At 40.3% G+C, this 24,316-nt stretch overlaps 2 protein-coding genes across 2 annotated transcripts; one reads left to right on the plus strand and one right to left on the minus strand.

Annotated features, from left to right (window-relative positions):
* The first annotated feature begins 8,723 nt into the window (after positions 1 to 8,723).
* On the plus strand, positions 8,724 to 14,070 carry LOC147150512 (beta-1,3-galactosyltransferase 1). The gene is made up of 2 exons (XM_086026094.1): positions 8,724 to 8,814; positions 12,772 to 14,070. The coding sequence occupies exons 1-2, from the start codon at positions 8,780 to 8,782 to the stop codon at positions 13,961 to 13,963; spliced, it is 1,227 nt and encodes a 408-aa protein (XP_085882220.1). The 5' UTR covers positions 8,724 to 8,779; the 3' UTR covers positions 13,964 to 14,070.
* A 2,920-nt stretch (positions 14,071 to 16,990) lies between these two features.
* LOC147150513 (interleukin-17C-like) lies at positions 16,991 to 21,598 on the minus strand. The gene is made up of 3 exons (XM_086025669.1): positions 21,485 to 21,598; positions 21,140 to 21,390; positions 16,991 to 19,039 (listed from the first exon to the last, which is right to left on the minus strand). Exons 1-3 carry the CDS (start codon positions 21,521 to 21,523, stop codon positions 18,802 to 18,804), a joined length of 528 nt encoding a protein of 175 aa, XP_085881795.1. The 5' UTR covers positions 21,524 to 21,598; the 3' UTR covers positions 16,991 to 18,801.
* Positions 21,599 to 24,316: the final 2,718 nt, after the last annotated feature.

A 24,316-nucleotide genomic window follows, 5' to 3' on the forward strand; every position in this document is an offset into this window, starting at 1 on the left:
GTGACTCACCAAATGTATTGTTCCATGGATATTTCTGTCTGCTTTTGACTGACTCAAGCAGTCTTCTGTCATTTTGCGCAGCCAGCGAATTCCTTACATGACAGGTGGAGGAGTGATTGCCGCTTGTTCTGAGATTGGCGCTTTATCTGATATAGGATCTGTCATGTGTAGTACCGAGAGTCTCCATTAGCGAGCGCAGTGTGCTATCACTGTTTAAGAACCAGCAATTTATGTTCGAGCAAGTATACAAGTAAAAAACATTGAGCTGCCAAGTGCCAACCCGTCTGTGTCCGTGGTTATTGACAATCGATCGCCATCCAGAGCTTTACTAAAAGCATCTTATATTACAGGATCAGTAGATTGCAGTTTTCTGTATTTGCAAGAGTTGATAGTCAATATACGGGACATTTAAGGTCCCATATGGGACAAACCAAATTAGCCCAAAATACGGGACGTCCTGGCTAACACGGAACAGTTGGCCACCCTACATGTGTCGCAGACCTGTCGCCAACAGCACAATGCGTCGGTCATGTGAATCAATGCGGCAGTTGTCGCTCGCGCCGACGCAGGAGTAGAAAGAAGCCTAGAAAGAAGCCTTTCACCGAGTAGGCTGAGATTAAATCTGGCCGCCTCGCAAGCGCGTCGCACGCATGAGGGCCGATTAGTGGGCCGGACTAAAATCCACTTCCGGCCATGCTTAGTCCAGCCATTTTTTAAAATTTGTCACCCCCCACCCCTCTGCCCCAAAAATGGACATCCAGCCGGCCCAGGGACGGACTGCCCAGCTCTGACTGCTTTGCACACTCTTGGCATTTTCAAGAGGTAGTCAACTGAAATAGTTTTCCAACAGTCTTGAAGGAGTTGACAGAAGTGTTTAGCACATGTTGGCACCTTTACCTTCACTTTCCGGTCCAGCTCACCCTGAACCATCTTGATTGGGATCAAAACATGTTTCCACTTATTTCACCTGTTTTTAAACTACATTAACCCCACGTGTTCATTCAGTTTTGATTCCTTCAGTGAGAATATACAATGTAAAGAGATATTAAAGTGAAGAAAACACATTGAATAAGAAGGTGTGAAGATCTGTCATATGAGGATCGGGATTTGGACCCATACGCAGACATGAAATGGAAGTTGAAGAGTAAAAAGTCTTTATCAAGAAAAATACAAAGTAACCACAGAGATCATGATTTGAAGAGAGTTTACATCCTCACTCGGAGAAGGTTTGACGTACTGACAATGAGTCACTGTCTAAATCAAACTTTTAAACTGTAAGACTTCAGTCCTATATGACATCATGAAGGACAACGCATAAAAGGACCAAAGCAACTGCAGAGCAACTGATACATCACGTAAACAACCAGTCATAACAGTACAGCTCCAAAGGTCCAAACCTTTGATCTGTGCTGTGGGTGGTTGGGGGTGTGGGTGTGTGTGTGTGTGTGTGGGTGTGTGTGTGTGTGTGTGTGCGGGGGTGTGTGTGTGTGTGTGTGTGTGGGGGGGGGGGGTGCGTGTGTGTGTGTTGCGTAAGCAGTAGCACGGCTTACAGCTAACTCACACAATGACAGGTGCAGGGAAGTCACCACTCGACACATCATGCACAGTCACGGTGCAACAGCAATAACAAAGCCATCACGGGATAACGAACGGAACTGTACCCCTAAAAACAATGGGACAGTCAATTTTTTGGAGCGTGTGATTAAGGTTTCCATAGCAACCAGCGGCTGCATTGATAAAGGCTGCTGTCACCACGATCTATAAATGTATATTAAAAAAAAAAGATCAGAGTAGAGGAGGCATTACATCTGCGTCAAAATATTGACGATGAGGATGTATTGCTCGGCTGACACATGCACGGCTGAGTCGCCCTGCCCCGGTGATAGTCGTGACGTACGTTGTTGGAAGTGTAACCCTTCAAAATTGTTCTTCCTTATCTTCGGAGGCCGGGGTATGGAGGGTTACAATATAGGTTTGACTTAATGTATTTCTCCTGGCGTCTTGCTAAAGACAACCGACACTGCAGGACAGTGTTTTGTTGCGTCTTTATTCAGGCATGAACAGCCTCGCTGTAATTCACCTCTCTCGATCGTTTCTTCTTCGCTCAGGAAATGTGCCGTACCAAACCAAATCAAAAATGAATAAATACTTAAGCACAATATGGATAAATAAATATATACTCACAAAACAATATTGCAGCATTTTAGAAAAATAATAAATACAAAATAATATATGCGATCCCCAAATTAATTTTAAAAAATGAAAATATCAATTGGCAACTAAATCAATCATGTGTTACAGTAGTATATATCAGACAGTCGAAATCAATAAAATAATGAGCTTTTTGGTGCTTGTTGACATAATTCCCCCATGGATAAAAAAGTCGACTTCCGGGTTGCCGTTTACCGTATTTTATAACAGCACGACACACACGCAGCGCGAGAGCCGCACGGGACAATCTCAGCAGTCCACCAACTGTTTCTCATCTGACACAATTTACATTCAACTATACCCACAACGGAGGCACGGTGGTCGACTGGTTAGCACGTCCGCCTCACAGTTCAGAGGTCGTGGGTTCGATCCCGGCTCCGGCCTCCCTGTGTGGAGTTTGCATGTTCTCCCCGTGCCTGCGTGGGTTTTCTCCGGGCACTCCGGTTTCCTCCCACATTCCAAAAAACATGCATGGTAAGTTGATTGGATACTCTAAATTGCCCCTAGGTGTGATTGTGAGTGCGGATGTTTGTCTCTGTGTGCCCTGCGATTGGCTGGCAACCAGTTCAGGGTGTCCCCCGCCTACTGCCCAAAGACAGCTGGGATAGGCTCCAGCACGCCCCGCGACCCTTGTGAGGAGAAGCGGTACAGATAATGGATGGATGGATATACCCACAACGGAAAGTTAATGTTAGTGTGTGTAGGTGTGTGTGTGTGTTTGAAAGGGCTGAGGGGCTGTTTGTGTGAGTTGAATCCAATGCTTGTTAGTCAACCCAAACATTTTTCATAAAATTCAAGAAAATAATGGGACATAAAAATCAAGGGATTTTTATAAATAACAATAAATAAAATGTGCGATTAACTACAAGTTAACTATGAAAAAAATGTGATTAATCACGATTAAATATTTTAATCGATTGACGGCACTAATATATATATATATATATATATATATATATATATATATATATATATATATATATATATATATATATATAAAACCAAATCATAATAAGAAAAATTGTTACATGATTTAAAGACAAAATACAATAAAACAAAACTATCCAGAGTAAAAATACCAATCAAAATATAGTAAATTAAGTAAAATAGATTTTCAAGGAATGTACACTGTTGACGTGTTGTCACATCCATGCTCCCCAAGCAATGCAGAGATGCCCAATCCAGGTCCAGAAAGTAAAATCAATGCCACAGTTTGGCTTTAGCTACAGGTGCTCGCTCAGTACTCCAACACAGCAGAAACAAGAGTTGCTGCAGATGCATCACCATATGGTATTGGAGCTGTTCTCACACAAAAACAGTCAGATGACATGTGGCGACCTGTGACATACATCTCAAGAGGACTGACAGACACTGAGACGCGCTGTGCAAAAAGAAGCGCTCGCTGTCACGTGTGCGTGTGAAAGAATTTCATCCTATTTGATGGGACTACAGTTCACACTGATAACTGATCACAAACCCCTGGTTCCTCTTCTGAGCACAAGAGACTTGGATGACCTTCCACCGCGCATCTCGAGATTCAGGCTTAGGTTGCTACGCTTTCCTTTCAAAATCATCCATGTTCCAGGAAAAAACCCTTGTCACAGATGACGCTCTGTCACGCGCTCCAGTTGAGGTCCAGTTGAGGTCCGCCCTCTGCAGGAGATCTGCAAGCTGGAAAAGGAAGTAGAGGTTTTTGTTCACAATGTTGTTACCAGCTAGGGCCAAAAGACTGGAAGAGATAAGGACAGCACAGGAAAAGGATGAACTGTGCAGGAAAATAAAGGACTTTTGCCTTATAGGCTGGCCAGAGAAATGCAAGCTAGACCCAGAGGTCAAAGCGTACTGGCAATACAGGATGGACTTAAATGTGTGCCGCAGCCTTCTCATGAAAGGAGAAAGACTTGTGATCCCACCACTTTTGAGAGCGGACATTCTGCAATGTCTCCATGAAGGGCATCAAGGGACTTCCAAATGCAGAGCCATAACCAAGGAATCTGTACGGTGGCCCGGCATCTCTGTACAGATAGACAAAGTGGTTGGTGATTGTGAAACATGCAAACAATACAGACTCCAGAACCGTGAACCACTGTTATTCACTCCACTTACAGACCGCCCTAGGCAGAAAGTTGGAATGGATCTATTTGAGTGGTCAAAGAAGCAGTATATTTTGATTGTTGACTTTTTCTCAAGGTACATAGAAGTAGCTCAACTCAAACATATGACTGCAGAGGTCACTATATCAAAGCTGTCAAGGAGACCTTTACTCGACATGGAACTACAGAGACTGTGATATCGGATAACAGACCGCAGTTTTCATCTGAACAGTTTAAACAGTTTGCGAAAGAGTACCATTCCACCCATGTTACAAGCAGCCCCTATTACCCTCAGGCCAATGGAGAGGCCGAACTGGCTGTTCGCACCATCAAGGACCTGTGGAAAAAAAGACGCTGATCTTCACAAGGCGCTGCTGGCATACAGGGCCACCCCACTAGAACATGGGTTTTCTCCAGCTCAGCTGTTAATGGGAAGAAACCTGCGCGCGACCTTACCACAATTTACAACCTAGCTGGACTCACTAGTGCAGTGTTTTTCAAACATAGTGCAGTGTTTTTCAAACATTGTGGTGTGCCGCGAGATATTGTCAGGTGTGCCATGGGAAATTGTCTAAATTTTTGTGCCTGTGCGGTCTAGTGCCTGGCACGTAATCATGTAGCTCCTACATTGTAGTACTCTTCCATACCAGTAGGTAGCAGCAGCTGCAGGTAGCTAATTGTCTTTGTTTAGACACAAGCAAATTAGTGACGCATGTTTATCCAACAGGCCCATGTTTCACACTATCAATATGAATCATTTTAAAATACATTTTCTTTGTGTTTGATTCTTATTCAAGAACTTATAATATAACGTCATTCTTCAATGTTAAAAAATTCTTATACAAACAATATAATACTTCTGCAAGGGAAATGCAAGCTAGACCCAGTCAACCAGTCATAACAGTACACCCCCAAGGGTGCCCAGAATCTAAAATAACAAAAGACAAACAAGGTAAAAAAATAAAAAAAAGACTTGTTAAAATAAGCTTTTTTTCACAATTTCAGCTGGTGGTGTGCCGCGGGATTTTTTCAATGAAATAAATATGCCTTGACTCAAAAAGGTTTGAAAAACACTTCACTAGTGTACATCGATGATACTGAGGATGATCATAATACAGTAATCCATGATGGTAGCATTAGAATGAATTCTGAAGTCTATAAAAGCATCTCTGTCCGATCAATCATGTAAACGGGTTATTCAGAATGTTTCAGAAATCGTAATTTTGACCTTAACCCGAATATTGACTGCATGTAAATGTAGTCACTATGGTGCTGGGGACAAAAAGGGTCGTCGAATAGTCGAAACGTTAAAGGTAGCATAAAAGGTCGTAATTCGAGGACTTCCTGCACTACGAAGTGCGGCATCGTTAAATCCAATTTTGTCCCCTAGGATGCGAAAAGAAATTGAGTAGTCCGCCACCGAAAGATTTTTCTTGAGCATAATCCAAGAGCTGAGTGGCCACTTCCCTGCATTTAATAGGATGATCAAAAACAGTTTTTCCATTTCTGTAAGAAATGTTGGCAAGGATGTACATACAGCCTGGCACCGGTTGTTTATTGCCATAGCCCACGCAGATGTAAAAGTTTGGGAACAATTGCACGGATTGTATGTTTAAGTGGCACAAGAAGCAAATCAAGACTAACAAAAAACAACAAAAACTTGTCACGTGTTGATCGGTATTTGGACCCAAATGCAGACATGACACAGAAGTTGAAAGAGAAAGACTTGAAAAAGTCTTTATCAACAAAAATACAAAGTAACAACAGAGAGCTGGACTGGAAAAGAGTTTGCCTCCTCACTCGAAGCTTTGACATACTGACAACGTGTCACTGAGGAACTCAAGCTTATAAACTGTCCAGACATCAGGCCTATATGACAGGACAAAGCATAAAAGGACCACAGCAACTGCAAAGCAACTGATACATCATGTAACAACCAGTCATAACAGTACACCCCCAAGGGTGCCCAGAATCTAAAATAACAAAAGACAAACAAGGTAAAAAAATAAAAAAAACACCAAATAAACTGAAGCATCAAACAACAAGAATCAAAGTAACTAAACAAACACTAGAAAAACAGCTGTACTTGGATCAAGACAGCAAACAAACAGAAGTTAGACGTGACGAAGACAATGAACTAGCAAAGACTGAAGGGAAGCAAGGAATTAGATACAAACTGATGAGACGAGGACCACCTGGACAAGACACAAAGTGTTAGAGGGAGCTGATTGAGTAACTCTGGGGATCTGGTAACCGAGCACAGGTGGACACAATAACCTTGATTGACTAACTTAGGGGATCTGGTAACCGAGCACAAATATATATTTGTATTAATGAATAATATTTTTCAAATAAATTGTGAAATTTGATAGCTTTGTCACACAGCATACAGTTGGTTGAGAATCATTGAGTTAGAGGGAAGCTATTCTGTGCGGAAATCATTACTAAAAATCATATTACCATCCATCCATTATCTATACCGCTTAATCCTCACAAGGGTCGCGGGGCGTGCTGGAGCCTATCCCAGCTGTCTTCGGGCAGTACACCCTGAATTGGTTGCCAGCCAATCACAGGGCACACACATACAAACAGACATCCGCACTCACAATCACACCTCGGGGCAATTTAGAATGATCAATAATCTACCGTGCATGTTTTTGGAATGTGGGAGGAAACTGGAGTACCTGGATAAAACCCACACACGCACAGGAACATGCAAACTCCACACAGGAAGGCCAGAGCCGGAATCGAACCCACGACCTCTGAGCTGTGAGGCGGAGATGCTAACGAGTCGACCATCGTGCCCCCTATTATTATTATTATTATTATTTTTATTATTAAGATGATGATGATGATTATTATTATTATTATTATTATTATTTTGTGCCAAGTTATAAAAATGTGTATTGTATTATTGAGTTTACTTAGCATACTTAGCTTCTACTTGTACAGTACAGTAGTTCGGCCCCATGGAATGGTGGGGTTTAATGATAAACTTAAGGTGCATATAATATGCTCCACTGCAACACTGCGGGACCATGTGAGAAACACACCTGGGTCTCATGTTTCCCGCAAAGTAACTTGAAATGACGTGCTCACTCTGGTCAATTTGTGATTTTGTATGCCTTTCCGTTATGGCATAGGCGGTTTTACTGGGTGGCAACGGGTGGCAACTGCCACCTCCACCAAATGCCTTGCCACCCCAGTTGCCACCTATACTGTTGGCGATGAATCTATTGATACTGTATTCAAAATTTATATGTATATAGTATAGTATAGTATACAGTATATGTTTATACTGTTGAATAAATGCTTTGCAACACCATAAGAGTAACTATGGGATAACATATGTACAATTACTCTAACACGGCCCCCGGCCAATAGCTTTCCAGTTGGCTTTTTCTAAACATGAGGAATAGTGACTACCGCCACCGATGGTATGGAACGGTATTACATCTCACGCATGCGCAGAAGGTACTTTAACGGTCAGCGTCGCTGTCTGTCGTTTGTGCATTTTTCCAGCGTGACCTGCCGACAGTCGGCCCGGCACTACAGGGGTTAAGCATCAGTCACAGTTGGCCAACGTCGGATTGGTCTATCTAGGCCTCAAGACTGTCAAATATTTCTCAAAAAAAAAAACGTTTAATTAAATTGTAATTGTAGAGAATTGTTATTGCAAAGCCAAGGACTGGGTTAATGCTCAATATTAGGTTGTGTGACAATTTTTCAGGGAATGCAGAAAATGAAACCTGAATTTGAAGTGCGTGTGTGCGTAAAGTGTAGGTGTGTGTGTGCGACTGTGTGCGTACATTCGCCGTGTGTGAATTTGCGTGTGCGCGTTTTCTGTGCGTGTTTTTTCTTTTTTTTTTTTTTTTTTTTTACCACCGCCCTCCCAAATGAAACTATGAAACTCCTGCCACCACTTGGCCACCCCATATAAAACTTTCTAGATCCACCACCCCATTCTGAAATGTGTTTTGTATCCTTCATTTTTCCCTTAAATTTGTTTTCCATCTCTTGTTAATTTGCTTTCTGAAATGTTCATTTGTTTTATCCTTGTCCTAATTTAAAATAAGGCTACGCTATCTTTTAACCTGTGGTTTCAAGTGTTGTTCATGCGATAACAAAGTAATAGTTTGACCATGGAGTGGACTTAAAAAAAAATGTTTTTCCCAGAAAAGGCGATGCAACTGCAGCAGGGAAAGGTGGAGCAAATAAAGGTGTGGCTCCACTGTGAGGTTAACAACGACCTGTAGAGGTTTCCTCCACTAGAGTGAGTCATGCAGACAGAAGGAATGCTTTAATGCTTTAATGCTAAAATGCAGTTTACTGTCAGCAGCCTCACCGAAAGACCCGGCCACACGTTTTAGACCATCCAATTTTTTTTTTAATTATTATTATTTTTTTGTGCAGCGGAGTTTTCTCTCATTTTGGAATGGATAAAGACACACCTTCATTGTGAGGAGAGCATAAAAATGCTAGAGAGTGACTTTGCCATATGTGGGAAAAGGTTTGTGTACATGCTATTAGTGCAATGTAATTGTTATTGTACATTGTTCTTATGTGTTTTTATGAAGCTTGAAAATGGATCAAAAAGGACAGGATGTAGAAGAGGACAAGTTTGATGTAATATGTAACATCAAATAATCAATAAGACGACAATAATGAGGTTGCAATCGAAGCAATACTGACCCCGTGTTACTGGCTGTGGTTGAAACATATCAATTGCCATATCAGTATAGAGCAAAGTCTTCATTTCTAGCAGGGTTGTCAAACTCATGTCATGATTTTTCATTACTGTAATAATCATTTAGTGTAGCATGTACTGTACCTGTACTATGTACCTTATCATATTATTACTGTATTCACAAATGTACCAGTATTTCAAAATTATTGTTTAATCGGAAGCTATAGATAATAGTGGCAACTCTCTTTCGGACAGATCGTGTGAATTTGGAGGTGGTGTAGCCGTATATGCAAACGCATTGTTGGATTGTTGTTGTGTTGAAGCAATAACTCAACCTAAGTTTTTGGAACTGTGTGCCGTTCATGGGCTCAGATGGCAGTGGGGACCACCTTCATGATGACTGCACTATGTACGCCCTCTCCCCCACACACTTTTACTACATAAGAATGCATGAATCTCTAGAAAGACATGCAGCCATAGACTTGTGCCACAAGCATGAACACGTGACAGCAAGTTCCAAAGTATTTGTGGTGAAGAAATTCTTTGCTACAACTTAAAATCTTAAAATCGCCGTCTGGTCATGTATGTATGATATGTGGACGGGTCGTTGGAGAAATCCAAAATAATTTGCACGCTTTGAAAAGCCAAATTCAAATACCATATTAGTTGTACTTCTTTGGTGTATTGTTCAACTGTTACAATACAACACAATACAATACAATACAACACAATACAATACAACTTTATTATTATAGCGCGTTTCATAACAGCTACAGCTGTAACAAAGCACTTTACATTACAACAACAAAACAGCAATAACATAACAAGTGAAAGCAATAAATTAAAACACAAAATACTGTATAAGTAATAGACATATTATTATCTAAATATATAATAGACAGCAGAAAACCTTAGGTCTCACATCGGATCAAAAGCTGGAAAAAAAAATCGTATTCAAGGATCAAAAAAAGCTATTAGAACAGTCTTTGAATCAAAATATACATTTTATATTTTTCCATTTTAATTCCAAGATTTTACTGGAGTAATGCCATTAATTGTGATTAATTATGGAAAGTTTTTGCAATTAAAAAAATTTAATCGTTTGACATCCTCATATATATATATATAAGGATAATAAATAAGGTGAATTTTTCGGTATAGGGCTTCTAATACAGATAGAGTCGTACTTCTTTTTTTTTCTCCCAACACTTGCACACACTTTTCCCATCCATGCACAAGCTTCCGTATTCCCTCAGCATAAAAATATTTGGACTGATGTCTTAGCCAGTTGCTCACAACACTTTTGAGTTAATCGTCACTTTCAAACCTTCTTTCACCCAGTATCTGTGTTTCTACCACTAAAGCCGGGAGCGCTGTTGCGTGTTTCTACCTTTAAAGCCGGGAGAGCATATATGTCATTTTATTTTTTTAATCCAATTCTCGGTCTCCCACCCGATAAAATGCACCGGGATATACACGTAACAGTGTTGTGACTCCTCGGAGGACGTTGGGAATGTCTGCCAGTAATGATGTCAAAGTGAAATAGACGACACGCTTGTGGAACCAGTCGAACGTGATATATTTTTAGGATATATATTTTTAGACAATGATCATATCGACTTCTTTGACAGAATAGAGGATGGTATTTATTTACCACTCGATTTTTTAAAATTAAAAATAGTGAAAAAAAAAAAATAGTAAATAGTAAAAAAAATGAAGTTATTTTTACATCTTCGATTGAAACAGTAACGAGTAATAAACTCGGGCCAGTTTGAAAGCCACATGTCCAAGCTTTCAATTTCTTTTGGAATGATGTTTCTATCTGCTACAGGGACTGAGATATTGATTATTTTCTAGGTGTTGAATTTCTGGAAAAACTTCAGGTTTTCGAGGGTGATTCAAAAATTGACCTCATGTTTAACAGAGATATTTAGAAAGGCGTTTTAGGCCTTAATGGGTTCAACAAGTTAGCCCACCTGTAGACATTTTTTTCACCTGTGTTACCATACACAGTTGACATCCAAACCACAATTATGCCATTCTTAATATTCAATCAAATAAAAAACACAACGAAACACAAATTCAAAAATAATTTATTAATAATTTACTTAAAATTTAAAAGGATATATTTTTTCCATGAATCTCGCTGGGTGGGCAGTCTGCCAATCTGGGTGGGCATGTGCAATCTGGGCCCACCCATAGCACCGCCCCTGGTTTGCAACCTTCAGCAACCAAAAACTTGATAACTGTGAAAAAGAAGTAAACAGAAAAAAGTAAGCTATCTGTATTAGAAGACGTTGTACCAAAAAATTCACCTAATTTATTGAATAACCCTCGTATATATATATTCAGACATGGTGCTGAATGAAATACTCCAACGGTGAGTGAACACTAATTCAATAAAAGGGGTTGGTGAGCACAAGTCTATTATTACTACCAGGTCATAATTAACATTTAACATTAACAATAAAAACATAATTCTGACTTCTTACTATTTGCATAATGCCGCTCGCCATGATGGGAATTCCTGCATTAACATCCTCCTACGCTAGAGAGTTTTGAGCTCACAACGTGTTTTGTGCGCACAAAAACATGTTTGTTTTTTTCAAGGACTAAATTATATTTTGTGAAAAAGTTTATTCTTTCTTTAGTTTTCCTCCATGTGCTGATTGCTACCCACTCGCTTTCTCTTAATCATGCACTCACCTTGCCGCTGAACTCACTGTACAGAAAAATTATCATTTTCGGGACTGGAATTCGGATTGGCTATCATCTTGATGAGCCGTAAGAGTCATTTGCGATCCGTTATATCTGACGCAACTTGAACAGTCACCTACACGCCTGACATGTTAAAATTAGATTGTGGTTATAATATTTAAGGTACTCAGGAAAAGACCAGGCCCACCTATTAGCCATGTTCTGGCTCCGGCCCGACACTACATAAATCCAATCAATGATTTTTACCCGTTCATATTCTCCAACGGAAGTCACTTTGTTGACTGAGGGTGGCACTGCAATGGAGAGATTGTCGTACGAATACTTAGTTAGTTGGTTGGACGATAAGCTGTGTTCATGTTGAAAGCCTTTTAAAAAAAAAAAAAAAAAAGCTTTGACCCTAGTTAGTTCTTGTTTTTGTTCTCCTCACTCAACAAGGTCCTCAGGAAAAAAATGCTATAAACCACACCATTGACAAGACAGAACTTAGTAAAACAACATTTTCATGATATGCATCAAATGTTTGGAATGAACTTCAAGCCACCTTAGTCTCAAATGACTTTTCAAAGTAGGCTATTTTAAAATCAACCCTGAAGCAACAATGCAACTGTTTTCTATTTTTTTTTTTTTTTCATTTGTCTGTTTGCATTAGCTTGCCTTTGTAACGTCTGCCACTCTACTGTGCGGAGTTTGTCAGTTGTGGTCTGGTGTGTGAATGTGTTTATGAGTGTGTATGTGTGTCCTTTTCATGTCTTGTTTACTGTGCAATTTTCTGCCACCTGTCTTGAACAGGACTCCCTGTAAGAAGAGTTTTTGAAACTCATTGGGACCTTTGCTGGTTCGATAAAATCAGCGTAAGGCTGAGTAATATCTGATAAGTGAAGAAAATCTTTTTCCCAAAATGAAAAGAACAAATCCAAATTGCAAGAAACATGAAATAGACTATTTTCCTTAGTAGGCCACAACAAATGTGAGAATCAGTTCCCCAGCCGTTGACAATTTGACACTTGTGGTTCGTAGTATGCATGTGTAATTTAGTTTCAACTTGTCTCTCTCACCCCTCAGGCAGGAAATGTTGGATGGCAGGCAACACAGGAGGAGATGCATTGCTACGCGACCTCGCTGCCTCCTCTTCATATTGACACTGGCAGCAATTTTGGTTTATTCCAGCACAAACTTAGAGGACAGAACAAGTGGCTGGGGACCTGAATGGTGGATGCAATATAATGCAACAAAATGGTGGAGTGGCTTGAAAAGTCTAAACATTGGCAACATTTCTCCCAGACTAGTTGACTGGAACGTTTCTCATCCTGCTCCGGTTTCAGGAACTGAGACAGAGGCCATGAAAACTGGACAAACAAATGAAGGACGTCACATTGCAACTCAGCAGGTTGGAGGAAATCAGCCGGCCGCTGTGCACCAAAGCCGCTACATTGTAGCTTACCCTGCCGAGTATCACTTTGTGATGAATGAGCCAAACAAATGTGAAAAGCAGAAACCTTTTGTGGCCCTGATGGTTCCTGTGGCGCCCCACAACAGACGTCACCGAGACATTATCCGCAGCACCTGGGGAGGCAAAAGTGTAGTGTTGGGCAAGGTGGTTAATGTTTTCTTTCTAATGGGGCTGCATACGGGGGAACCTGTCCAACAGCTTGAAGAACAGTTGCAGCAAGAGAGCAAGGAGCATGCAGACCTAATCCAGAGCAATTTTCTGGACTGCTACAATAACCTGACCATCAAAACCATGGTGATGCTCGAGTGGCTCAACGCCTACTGCTCCGGCGCCCTTTATGCCATGAAGATTGATTCTGACATGTACCTCAATGTGCCGAATCTCATTTCTATGTTACTAAACGCACCAAAAACCAACTACATGACCGGGCTTGTGACCACAGAAGCAACAGTACGGAGAGATCCCAACTCCAAGTGGTATGTTCCCGTGGATATTTACCCGAGAGCTGTGTACCCACATTATGCTCTGGGCCTGGGTTATGTTCTGTCTTTGGACCTGCCCAAAAAGCTTGTGGAAGCTTCCAGATACGTCAAAGCCATTTACATTGAAGACGTGTACTTAGGGTTGTGCATGGAATACCTGGGCATCCCTCCCACAGACCCCCCAGATTTGAGTTACTTCCATGTCATTCCTGTGCCATACAATCGTTGCGTTTATTCCAGACTTGTTGCCACCACCTTAGAGCAACATAGTGATCTCCTGTGGCTTTGGAAAGATTTACAACAAGAGGGGAATGCCTGCTGATCTGTCAAAGCAGATTATTGGCTATTCCCGTACATCATTTTGTTGTTGTCGTTTTTAAATTTCTGTTTCAGTATCTCAACATGTTTACATTGAGCACATTAAAAGGAAAACGGTTTTTAACATACATTCAGATTTGCCAACACCAGATGTTCTTGTTTTGTCTCATCAGGGGTTATCATCTCAATTACTTTTATGTGAAACAGCTATTTTCATACATGTTATCACCAGTTTCACACAGTGTACATATTAAGTGCACTATATTATAATTCATTCCTTCTGTGTACCATTATATAGCACTCTCAATAATATTATTTATCACAGTTTGCTGTAATTGCCTTATTACCATGATTACATTTGATCTATTTCTTTTTCATCGCTATCACTCCTTGCCACAAATTAGGCAAACAAGTTTGCCTTTTACATTGTCAATGAATTATTTTGCATCCACCTTCCCTTTCTTGACACCCTCCATGACACTAACACTTCACACACTAAATCCTGTAATGTCTAATCACCTGCTGCACTTGATGACCAAGTACTGTACGTCCCACTGGCCATGGGCTAGCCACTCCTAGTGTGGATAAATAGCTAATATTTTTATTGTGTGTGTGTGTGTGTGTGTGTGTGTGTGAGATATATATAAACACTGTATATGCCTTTTACTAAAAATTGAGCGTTCATTATTTGTCATCTGTCTGCAGCGTAGGTCCCCTTCCGTCGTCCGTCATTTTTTCCAGGGGGGGGAAATAGTACCCGTCTATAGGCCAGTCCGCCTCTAATTTTACTGGCTTCCGTCGGCGATTCAGACTAAATTTAGCAGACGTCCCAAAAACAAAACAAAACAAAAAATTCCCCCAAAAGACAGGGCGGGCGGAAGGGGGCCAGGTACAGAGCCCGCCAGTGGTCATCTTGAATGACCGACTGGAGGCAAAGGCGGCTGTAGGGCACACTCGTGAGCAGGTGCGTTGGGATTGGCAGCAGCTGAGATCCATCCCTTCTAATGAAGGCAGCTCCTACTTAAAAGATAATAAACGTTTGCTCGCTCCACCTGCTCTTCTTCCCATTAATGTGCTTGGGTCCTCTCCCCAACAAGCACCGTGACAGAAACATTCAGAAACAAAACGTAGCACTGGGAGAAACAAAACAACATGACAGCGACATGATCCGACAAGGACTTAACGAAAACTAGGAACTCAAATACAAGCATACTGACGAGACAACGAGAAACACCTGGACGAGACACACAAGGTAGGAGGGAGCTGATTGGCTAACACTAGGGAGTGGAACGCAGACAGCTGGACACAAATCATTGATGAGACAGACAAATGCTGAGAACACAAAACTAAAAAAAAAAAAAAAAAAAAAACATGACACAATGGAGATTGTACTTAATTTTTTAATCCTCTAAAATGTTTGGATTTATTTCATGTATGTATTTTGGATTTTGAAGATATTATAATATAAAGTGAGGGCTCTGAATTTAAGCCGCACCTTCTCAAACTTGCATTTTGTAATACCGTGTCTTTTTCTCTCTTTATTATTGTTGTTTTTATTTTTGTGCTTGTTGGAGATAAATACGAATCAATCAATCAATCAATAATGAGTAATCAGCAAGCAAGACAAAACTATCAATGTGTTATTTTTGGATTAGTTTGGTCTCCTCTACGGTGTAAATGATTACTGACGTTTCTGTCGTTATGAGTGAGCGACAATACCCTGGATAAAAATGTGCTGGTTGTTTCGTGTGGTATTGAAACAAAATTAAATTGTTCATCCCAACATTTTGTGTTGAAATGTACAAAAGTAAAGTAAAGTGCTCGTTTTCCAAAGTGCATTTTGTGTAATTACATGCAAGTGCAGCACTCAAACAGTAGAGGACGTTGTATTAACGTGTGTGCCCCAAACAATTGAATGACCCGTGTGCACATGACACCATGCCTTACAGTTTGCTCTTGTGGTTTCAAAGATGTGTTTCAACTTGTTTTCAACTTGATCAACCTGCGTGTAAGGCAAGTAACACATCCTGTCATGACTGTCAGTGGTTTGCAACCACTGAATAGAAGGGAAGTAGTTTTATGTTGACACTGTATACTCTACATGATCAAGGCAGAAATGAATGAATACATATTTTATTCCGTTTTTTCTTTCAGCAGTGGAGCATTTCTTCTTTTATCTGATGGAACCATCATCTGCATGTGCTACAAGACTCTACATGTTCTGTTTGCATCACATGTACAGCTATGAGGGTGGAGTGCAGCAGTGAAGAAAAGAATTGATCATTTGGCACATAAGGCCAACATTATTCCACTTTTTAATCAACACAGCTCTTAATATACTATTGTCTTAACTCATTGGACACCATATTTTTCATGTAGGAGTCCTGCTGCTTTTTATGTACAAGCTGTTTGTTTTAATGAGAACTGATCTCACTCCTCTTTATATACATGCAGTCAATCTGTGTTCCGTTGGAACAAAAACTTGAAGGGAGGCAGAGAGTCTGTGAAACTTTCCAAATACGTCGGTTTATTTTACTCATTTTCTAGCTTGTGCATTTAATATGACCGTTACGCGACGGAGACAACTTGACATGCGTTACGAGTCAGTCATAGATGGATGTAACGGAGAGAATCGGGTTATTTTTCAAAATAAAATGTTTTTCAGCCTTGGATAATAAATAAGACGGAAGTACAGCACATTTGTTTCTCTTTTCTTTCTTTCATCTGTTCAGCCCGCTGCGGCCAGTTCCAAAGTGGCCTGCGGCGCAGCCCGTTGGTTGGGGACCCCTGGTCTATGTGACAGACTGGTCTACCCGTCACTGAAAAACGGCCGTTTGACGAATGCGGTTAGGCGTAGAGAAATTGGCCGTACAGATTCGCGATGTACGGCATACATGCTTGAGAAGGCGTTTCCACCTGTACAAATTACGCCGAAAGCGTACAACTTGACAGGTGTGGGAATCATAATATGTACAGTACAGTTAAAGCTTGAGCCTTATGCGTCTGTATGTGCAAATAGAAGACACTTCCATTAACACCAACATTTTAATAAGGCACTTCAGCAACATGAATACTTAATGCATACAATTTGTGTGTTATAAGTCATGAGTGACCAAAATGTGCAATCTTCCATGTAACCACGTACAGTGCATTCTACACAGGCAGTAGCATATTTTTGCAAGTAGTTTTCAAAATTGAGTTTGTAAATTAAGCCGCTGATAGCAGCACTCTGATCTTCATGCTGATGCACTTGTCTGCTCGTTTTCCAAAGTGCATTTTGTGCCATCGCCGTATCTTTCACATCAAAAGTGGAATCTCACTCGGTAGACTCATTTCATAGTATTGGCTAATCAAAGATGTGGCTTCATTCTTTCAGGATTAACGCTATAGATGCGGCATATCTGTGTTTGCATATCATTGTGCAGTGTAGCTGACACACATGACGGTTATCTAGTGACGTGTTTTATGAACATGGCAGCCACCTGTATTACATTAAAAATGTTTTTTAAAGTTATTCAATGTACATGAAAAATAATGAAGATAGCAAATTAAATATAGGCAAAATGTTAACTTTTTACTGTTGCAAATGGCATACATGTGTAAAGTATCCCTTTCACATAGCAACACATTTTCAGTCACACAACAAATGTTTTAATATCTAGTGATGTCAAGGGATTAAAAAAATGAGAGATTAATTCATTATGATGTGCAATCAATTGATCTAATTAATTTATATTTTTATCCCACTTAAAAATTGATGAGAAAAACCCCAAAGCCCCCCATTGTCTGTATGTATGTATCTGTACTTGTGGTGGATATCTTTTTTTCAATTACTCAGTCATTTTCCACCTTGAGAAACAGTTTGGCTCATTCATCAGCCAAGTCCGTGGTTTCTGTTTTCACGATGATCAGTGCAAAATGAGTTGATGTTCCACTCAGCGTCAATAAAGTGTCCATTTACCCCAAATAACATTGGCTGCAAGTTGAGGTGCCGTGATCTGCGGTTAGAGCAAATTTGTCCAAATCCCCCACCAAAACGTCAAGTTTGCTTTTCTTTTCACCGTCTTGCTGATTTTAGTCATCACTGCAGTCCTGCGCTGCGGTTTGTATGATGGCTCATTGGACGCTGTTTGCAACACCTCAATTAATCCCTTGTCTTCGACAATGTTGATCGGCCTGCAGTTCATCGCTATTCACTTGGCAAGAACATTCGTCAGCCTGTCGGTCACACGCGGGCAGTTCTCGAGTTTGGTTTGGCGAAGAGCTTTGCAGTGGCTCGCTACATTAGCGCCTTCGTTGCTAGTTGCTGGTTACTTTTTTATGTGGTAGGCTTGAACTGCTTCTTTTGTATGCAAAGTCCTTCTTACAAAGAATGCATATCACTCTGCCTTTAGCAATAGTGCCGTCAGGGCGCTTTTTTAATTTACCATTCATCGGACCAACAAGTCTCACATGCGCCTCCATTTTTACATCTCTCTGCTCCTCAACTGGCCCTCCCACCTACAATAGGAGTCTATCAGGTTATGCCAAACACAATGGCAGCCAATCAGTGTCCACTTCAGGGTGTGACATCGACCACTGTTTTTTACACCCCCAAACAACTCAAGCACAAGCCCCACGCATCTAAGCGGATCTCATCATCATACGGAAACAGTATAATCACAGATTAAAAATTAGATTAACGTGATTAAAAAAAAATCTTTAACTGTGACTGTAATTAATTGATCACAACTAATGCACTATTTGGCACCCCTATATATTCATTAAGGGCTGCAGAAAATATTACAGTGTTTTCGCATGCTAACTTGGTTAAAAACAAATTCATATACAAAATACTGTATATTATGTGATATACTTTGGAACGACACATGTGCAAGCCACCGGGATTTTGATTAGATCTTTTTTGAGAATGTATTTGTTTGGATCAAATGGACACTGAACCTTCCTCAGAACCATCAGCGGTGCAAAAACAGGCACAGAATTGTAGTTCAGCTCTTCCCGCTGGTTGACGATGCAGCCCTGACAAAGGCACTCTGCAATCACAATCTCATGCGGGAACCTGCAGTCATCACGGTGGAGTCTGAAAGGCACGGAAAATACATGTCTATACACTTACTTACTTACTTACTTACTTGTCAAATACACTTGTCTCGAGAGCCGTGTAATTCTATCTACACTTTGTGTTGCCGGGCAAACATTAACATTAGTACAATAAACCTCCCTCCAGTGCCTCCACCATCACGGTTCTGGGTTCACGGTCCTGCTATTTTGCGGTTATTTTTTTGTGCAGTTCATAACTCTACTTTTTGCCCTACCAGATGGCAGAACATTGTTTAATTTAACCGTAGCCTTGGCTAATGAGCCTAGTTTTTGCTGAACAGTAATGATTGTCACCATGCTTTGCACCATGGAAGGTCCAATCCCAATACCCACACTTGCACCCTTGTGCCCCTCATTTGCGCGTTCCCACCAAGGGTACGAGGGTGAAGGGTGTCCCAATTCCGCTAAGTGCTCCATCACCCCGCCCCCTTTGCACCCTTCGGCCACTTCAGCCGAGCCCGTATCCATGGCCCCTAAGCCGAAGCATACAGTATTACCCACAGTTCATTTGACCAAAATAGCGGGAAACTGATGACATTCGGTGGAATTCCTGTACCTGTGACGAAAAAATGTCTCTTCAAGTGTAAATATCCCATTATTACAAAGTTTATCATATGTATATGTGTAATTTCAATCAATGTTTAAAGTTACCGTTTACCCGTTATAGTTTACATGCGTAGTTTGGCCTAATTTAGCTGCCATAGTTAGCAACCTTCGGCGCATGCACCGCATATCGTGCAGTAGCCGCAAATAGTCCAAATCATGGTGCCATAGATCCCATCAATTGAAGACTGAGCCCAAGTTTTACTTTCCTACTACTTTACAAAAATGTTAATATCATTTTAAATAGCAAAATTGTCAAAACAACAACCCGTGCCGCCATGCTCGCTGACACAGTGGCAATTTTTGTTCACTTGTAACATGTGTCATTTGTCAACCGTCAGCAAAACGGGCGTCCGTCATAGGCGGGTAGACGGATCGATCCGTCACATCGACGGAATGCCCAGCTCAGATATGTATGGCTCATATATATTTTTTTGTAGAATATCATCAAATCAAAATCATTGAGTTTTTGGAAAAAACATTGAGATATTATCTTTTTTTAGCTCATATCACCACCCCTACTCAGGCTGTACGTCTCGGTCCCACAGACCGCAATGATATTGTCCTACATTGTTTTTATTTCACCATTGCTGTTTGGCTGTGTGTAGGAGCTAAATTTTTGCCACCCGGCACGCGACCGCGTCTGACCACGCGAACTGCATACATGGAAACGTTCCGCCATGCATGCAGAAAAGCTCAGCACGCTTTCGGTCTGACTTTAGCATTACTGTAGTCTGCGAGGCTGTGACGTGCCCGTGTGTGATTGACAACTCTTCGATCTCGTCCTCTGTCTCTCCAGTGAAATAATGATGATTATCTGAACTGAATTTACTCACAAGTTGACTTATTCATTGTGAACTGCGGGACTGTTTAAATGAAGTCAAAGCTGATATACTTGGAGTAAACCATGGCCAGGTGGATACACGGGTTTATTGTACCTTCTGCTATCCAATCCAAGAGCATTTAAGTGTTCAGCCTGTCACTATACAGTACGTCACTGGCATAGACAGATAGACAAAGATATATTTGTCATTCATTAAAAATACCTTTCAGGCAAATTAAGTGAAAAGGTATACTTAATAAACTATCATTTTTAGACAAATGAAGTGAAACTGGATATTATCCTGCGGCACCTCTGATGATCTCTCCTGGCACACTCAATGTGTGCGCCCACTCATCAAGAGTGAAGTCGAACAATCAATGTTCGGTACTATTTTGTAAATCTTTCATGAGCTGTCTGTTTCTGGAAATGTGTCTGTGAGCGAGCTGTTCTGCAATTCCGCCTTACTGCAGTACTGTAAAATGTAGCAGTGGGTCCAATTTCTACCACACAGAGGAACAGTATGCTGTAATCTGCATATCATGATCATCTGCTCATAAAAGGTCGGATGACTTCGGAACAATGTGACTTCTGAAAATGATGGCTCCATCTCTGTAGTATACTTTCATTAAAACATTTAAGATTTAAATGACTCACCTGTATGTCCATGGAGACAAAGAGCGATTGTTGGTGTCACCCTGCATTTCTTGGAGCATCAGTGCACATGAGTGCGGTCGCTGCGCACCCCTCACAGGCAGCACGTTTTTGGAAACGGTCAGCTTGTTCCAGTAGAACCTCCGAAACTTGTCAGTGCGGCTGTCAAACTGCTGCTGGTTGATGCAGCTGACTCTCTTGGCAGCGGCTGAGCACAAGCTCCTCCGATCGGTGATGACGATCAGCAAAAACATCTGAAAGACACAAAGAAAGAAAGCATCACGGGCACGGTTTGGACATGCAGTGCGAGAGAGGAGGCAAGCGCCCCTGTACAACAGTGACACCTACCATTTGCATGCTGAACCAAGTCATGCTGAACCTGGACATTTTTGAATGAAACTTGCAGCTCCATGGGACCTTTTATACACAATGTACTTGCATCTAAAGGGCTAAGCACCAGCTGCTTACCTTTATATGAGGACTATTTCCTTCTTCTGGGTGTGGCCAGCAGACGGGCTCACGTGCTTCGCTGAGCAGTGGTTTTCACTGGTGAAAGATATACAGATAAATGTGAGGAGTAACGTGTACTGTATATTACACAGGATTTACGTAGACATTTGCTCACTAATTGTTCTACGTAAGTGTATTGTGTCTATTGATACATAAACATATTCAAGTATTTTGTTTTGATTCAATTCAAATTGGGCAGCACAGTGGATGAGTGGCTGGCACTGGAGTGAACAAGATAATATGGATATCATTTAAGAAATTTAAAATATTACTCTATTACGGCTTATAGAACTTTAATATACTGATATTTTGTACACGTTTACGTACAAAGATTTTGGGTACAACGAACACAGTAAAAACTGTTGAAAATAGGTTTCCAAGTACCATTGGGCATAGTCTGAACATCAACACTGTGCTTAAATATTGGAAAATATATATTTTTCAAAAAACGTCTTTAAGTGCAGTTATGATTCAATTAGAATGTATTGCACACAAAAATAACAATTGCATACTCAAAAGAAACAACAATTAAATCAAATTTAATTGGTAATTTCATGTTTGTAAGATGAACATAATTCAATCAAGTAAAATTTGCATGAAATCAGGTTGACTTCACATTTAATAGATTCCTTCACTTTGAAATAACTCAAGGCAAACACATTTCTATTCTAAGACGTGGACTGAGAGTGGTGTAAAATTTGACAAATGTGCTGTTTGCAGGGGCAACATTACCTGAGGCACAGTGACTGACTGGATAGCACACCTTTCTCACAGATCACAGGTAGTGGGTTCAAATCTAGGCTATAGTGGAGTTTGTGTGTTCTCCCCATACCAGTGTGAGTTTTCTGTGGGTACTCTGGTTTTCTCCCACATTTCAAACACATGAATAGTAGGTTAATTTAAGGCTTGAAATTATCTGTAGGTGGGAATTTCACCTGGGCTGCCTTTAATAGACCAAACCCATTTAAATAAACTGCACTACCCTGAATACATTTCAAATAAATGAATACATTTGAATCAAGTTTGAATAAAGTTGGACCCAATCCTATAGTAATTTAGTTAAATTGACTAAAATAAATTACGCTGACCCAACCCAAGTGCGCTAAGATAGATCCACAAAATTGCTTAATGCAGAAAAACAGAAAAAAAATAATCATGTGGAAATTCTTTTTGTGATTTTATTTTTAAGTTCATTGAAAGAGCTTTTTTTTCAAATGTGCTATAGTATAGATAAAATGTGATTGATTGATTGATTGATTGATTGATTGATTGATTGATTGATTGATTGATTGATTGATTGATTGATTGATTGATTGATTGATTGAATATTGTTGCTGTCCTGTGAAAAACACTTTTTCACACAATATTTTTCAATTTTCATTTTCTTATTTTTACGTGAATGGTGTTTCCGCGTTACAGACACATCACATTAACTTGAAATTTTTTTTAAAAAATCAAAAATTGGATACAAGTGTTTTTCACAGGACAGCGACAATATGTAACTTGTTATAGCTTACTGGGGTTAAAGGTTGTGGGTGTTTTAGTCAATATTGCAATTTTCTCCACTGCTAATTCAGTTGTTGTTTGGGTGACAGGTGTAACATTTTTCATGTTACCTTCTTGTCACAGAGCACAAACTCAGTGGTGTATCTTGCATGTTATGTGGTTCTGGCCCTCTCTTTATAAAAACATCGCCATGACCGTAGCAGAGAAGGAAAGAAACAATACGACCCTACTCATGTGCTGCCACGCCCAAAATTTTGCCCACGTCCACGCAAATGAATAAAAATAGCTGCAGCCTGGATTGCGAAACAGACAAGCTGATCTGAGTCATAGACCTCTCTGTCTATTTGATTAATCTCTTAACGTCAGATAAAGATGTTCACAACCTTAAATAAACATTAAGACATAGTTTTTTACACAATATACAATTGATCAATAATTGTGTCAGCTAGTCATATCTGCTAAAACATTCCTTTTAATAAATAATATTCATTAAAACTGTATCAATACATGATTGAATAGCATAGGCCTTAAAGAGGAAGTGAACCCAAACTTATTTTTTTCAAGAATATGTTCTATGCAAGCCCACTAGTTGAAACAAGGCATTCTGATAAATATTGCGTTTGTGGAATAAGAATGAATCCACCCATTTTTAGCCATCTCTGGGCCATTTTGTCACTTCTGTCGACTGAAAATGACACACAACTACCCAGGGCTCTGGTAAAGACCAATCACGGCTCAGCTTTAGAAAGAAGGTGAGCTGTGATTGGTCGTTCCCTGAGCCCTGGGTAGTTGTCATGTCATTTTCAGTCGACAGAAAGGGCCGCCCCCTGAGATGGCTAAAAACGGGTGGATTTTGCAGCTTAACTCATACTGCACAAACGCAATATTAATCAGAATGCCGTGTTTCAACTCGTGGGCCTGCAGGGAACATATTTTTTTTATTATATATTTTTTTAATGTTTTGCTTTGGATGTTTTACAGCACTTTGAGTTGCATTTTTATGTATGAAAAGTGCTATATAAATAAAATGTGATTGATTGATGTTATTGAAAAAAATATGTTTGGATTGGTTTTCTCTTTAAATACCTTTTGAGTGACCACACAGGCAGCCTAATGCAGTGTTACACACTGGAATGAGAATAATATTGGCAATGCTACTTGGGA

The sequence above is a fragment of the Filicampus tigris genome, chromosome 3 (assembly GCF_054856515.1).
Source record: "Filicampus tigris isolate MCC_2025a chromosome 3, RoL_Ftig_1.0, whole genome shotgun sequence".
NCBI lineage: Eukaryota > Metazoa > Chordata > Actinopteri > Syngnathiformes > Syngnathidae > Filicampus > Filicampus tigris.

Excerpts from the sequence above, each read along its gene's own strand:
- LOC147150513 (XM_086025669.1), bottom strand. The coding sequence starts at position 21,523 with ATGTCCAGGTTCAGCATGACTTGGTTCAGCATGCAAATG. Across the intron at positions 21,391-21,484 it reads CTTGGTTCAGCATGCAAATG|ATGTTTTTGCTGATCGTCAT; the intron begins GTAGGTGTCACT and ends TGTGTCTTTCAG. Across the intron at positions 19,040-21,139 it reads TTGTCTCCATGGACATACAG|ACTCCACCGTGATGACTGCA; the intron begins GTGAGTCATTTA and ends CGTGCCTTTCAG.
- LOC147150512 (XM_086026094.1), top strand. The coding sequence starts at position 8,780 with ATGCTAGAGAGTGACTTTGCCATATGTGGGAAAAG. Across the intron at positions 8,815-12,771 it reads TTTGCCATATGTGGGAAAAG|GCAGGAAATGTTGGATGGCA; the intron begins GTTTGTGTACAT and ends CTCACCCCTCAG.